Genomic DNA, 616 nt, shown 5'->3' with positions numbered 1-616 from the left:
ACGCAGATCGTTCTCGCTGGACCCGCGCGTGCCCCCAGGTGAACGAGTCTCATTAAGACTCCGTTCCTCATCACGTAGTGGGGAGACATTTTCAACACGCTGACTCTCAGTTGCGGATCAAGCGCCAACGCTCCGTCCTCAAGGAACGCCTTCAATGCCCTCATCCAAGGCACGCGCCCTTGTTTTTCTACGAACTTATCGCAATCCAGTCCAAATACGTCCACAGGAGACGGGTGCATCAAAGGAGTTCCACTCTGGAGGTCCTCTTCCTGTTCCGCTTGTGTGAGAGGCTCGTCCGGCTCCAGTGACCCATCCCTTGGCGTTCCATTCTCAGGACCGGCGGTTTCGAGACGCTCCCTGACAGGGACAACACTCTCTTCGGCGTTCTCAACGCTCGTTCCTCCGGGATCCGGAGTCCCTTCCATCGTTTGGATCTCTTCCGGACTCGGCGTTCCAGGATCGACTCCTTCTCCCTCGTCTCCATTGAGCAGGTCTGCCATCCGAATTGCACCCATTACGCCGTCGTCCGGCCGATGGTATAACCTCGACAGGCCGTCTACATGGCCCATCGACGTTCCTGGCCTGTGGTGCACTTTGAATCGTAGTTGCGACAACT

At 57.1% G+C, this 616-nt stretch overlaps 1 protein-coding gene across 1 annotated transcript; it reads right to left on the bottom strand.

Annotated features, from left to right (window-relative positions):
- Nucleotides 1–117: 117 nt before the first annotated feature.
- On the bottom strand, nucleotides 118–569 carry PPTG_19410 (hypothetical protein; the record flags this gene model as incomplete). The annotated part of the gene is made up of 2 exons (XM_008917819.1): nucleotides 118–130; nucleotides 196–569. The coding sequence occupies 2 exons, from the start codon at nucleotides 567–569 to the stop codon at nucleotides 118–120; spliced, it is 387 nt and encodes a 128-aa protein (XP_008916067.1).
- Nucleotides 570–616: the final 47 nt, after the last annotated feature.

The sequence above is a fragment of the Phytophthora parasitica genome (genome assembly GCF_000247585.1).
Source record: "Phytophthora parasitica INRA-310 unplaced genomic scaffold supercont2.117, whole genome shotgun sequence".
Classification (NCBI taxonomy): Eukaryota; Oomycota; class Peronosporomycetes; order Peronosporales; family Peronosporaceae; genus Phytophthora; species Phytophthora nicotianae.
This window is presented reverse-complemented; position numbering and strand designations above follow the sequence as displayed.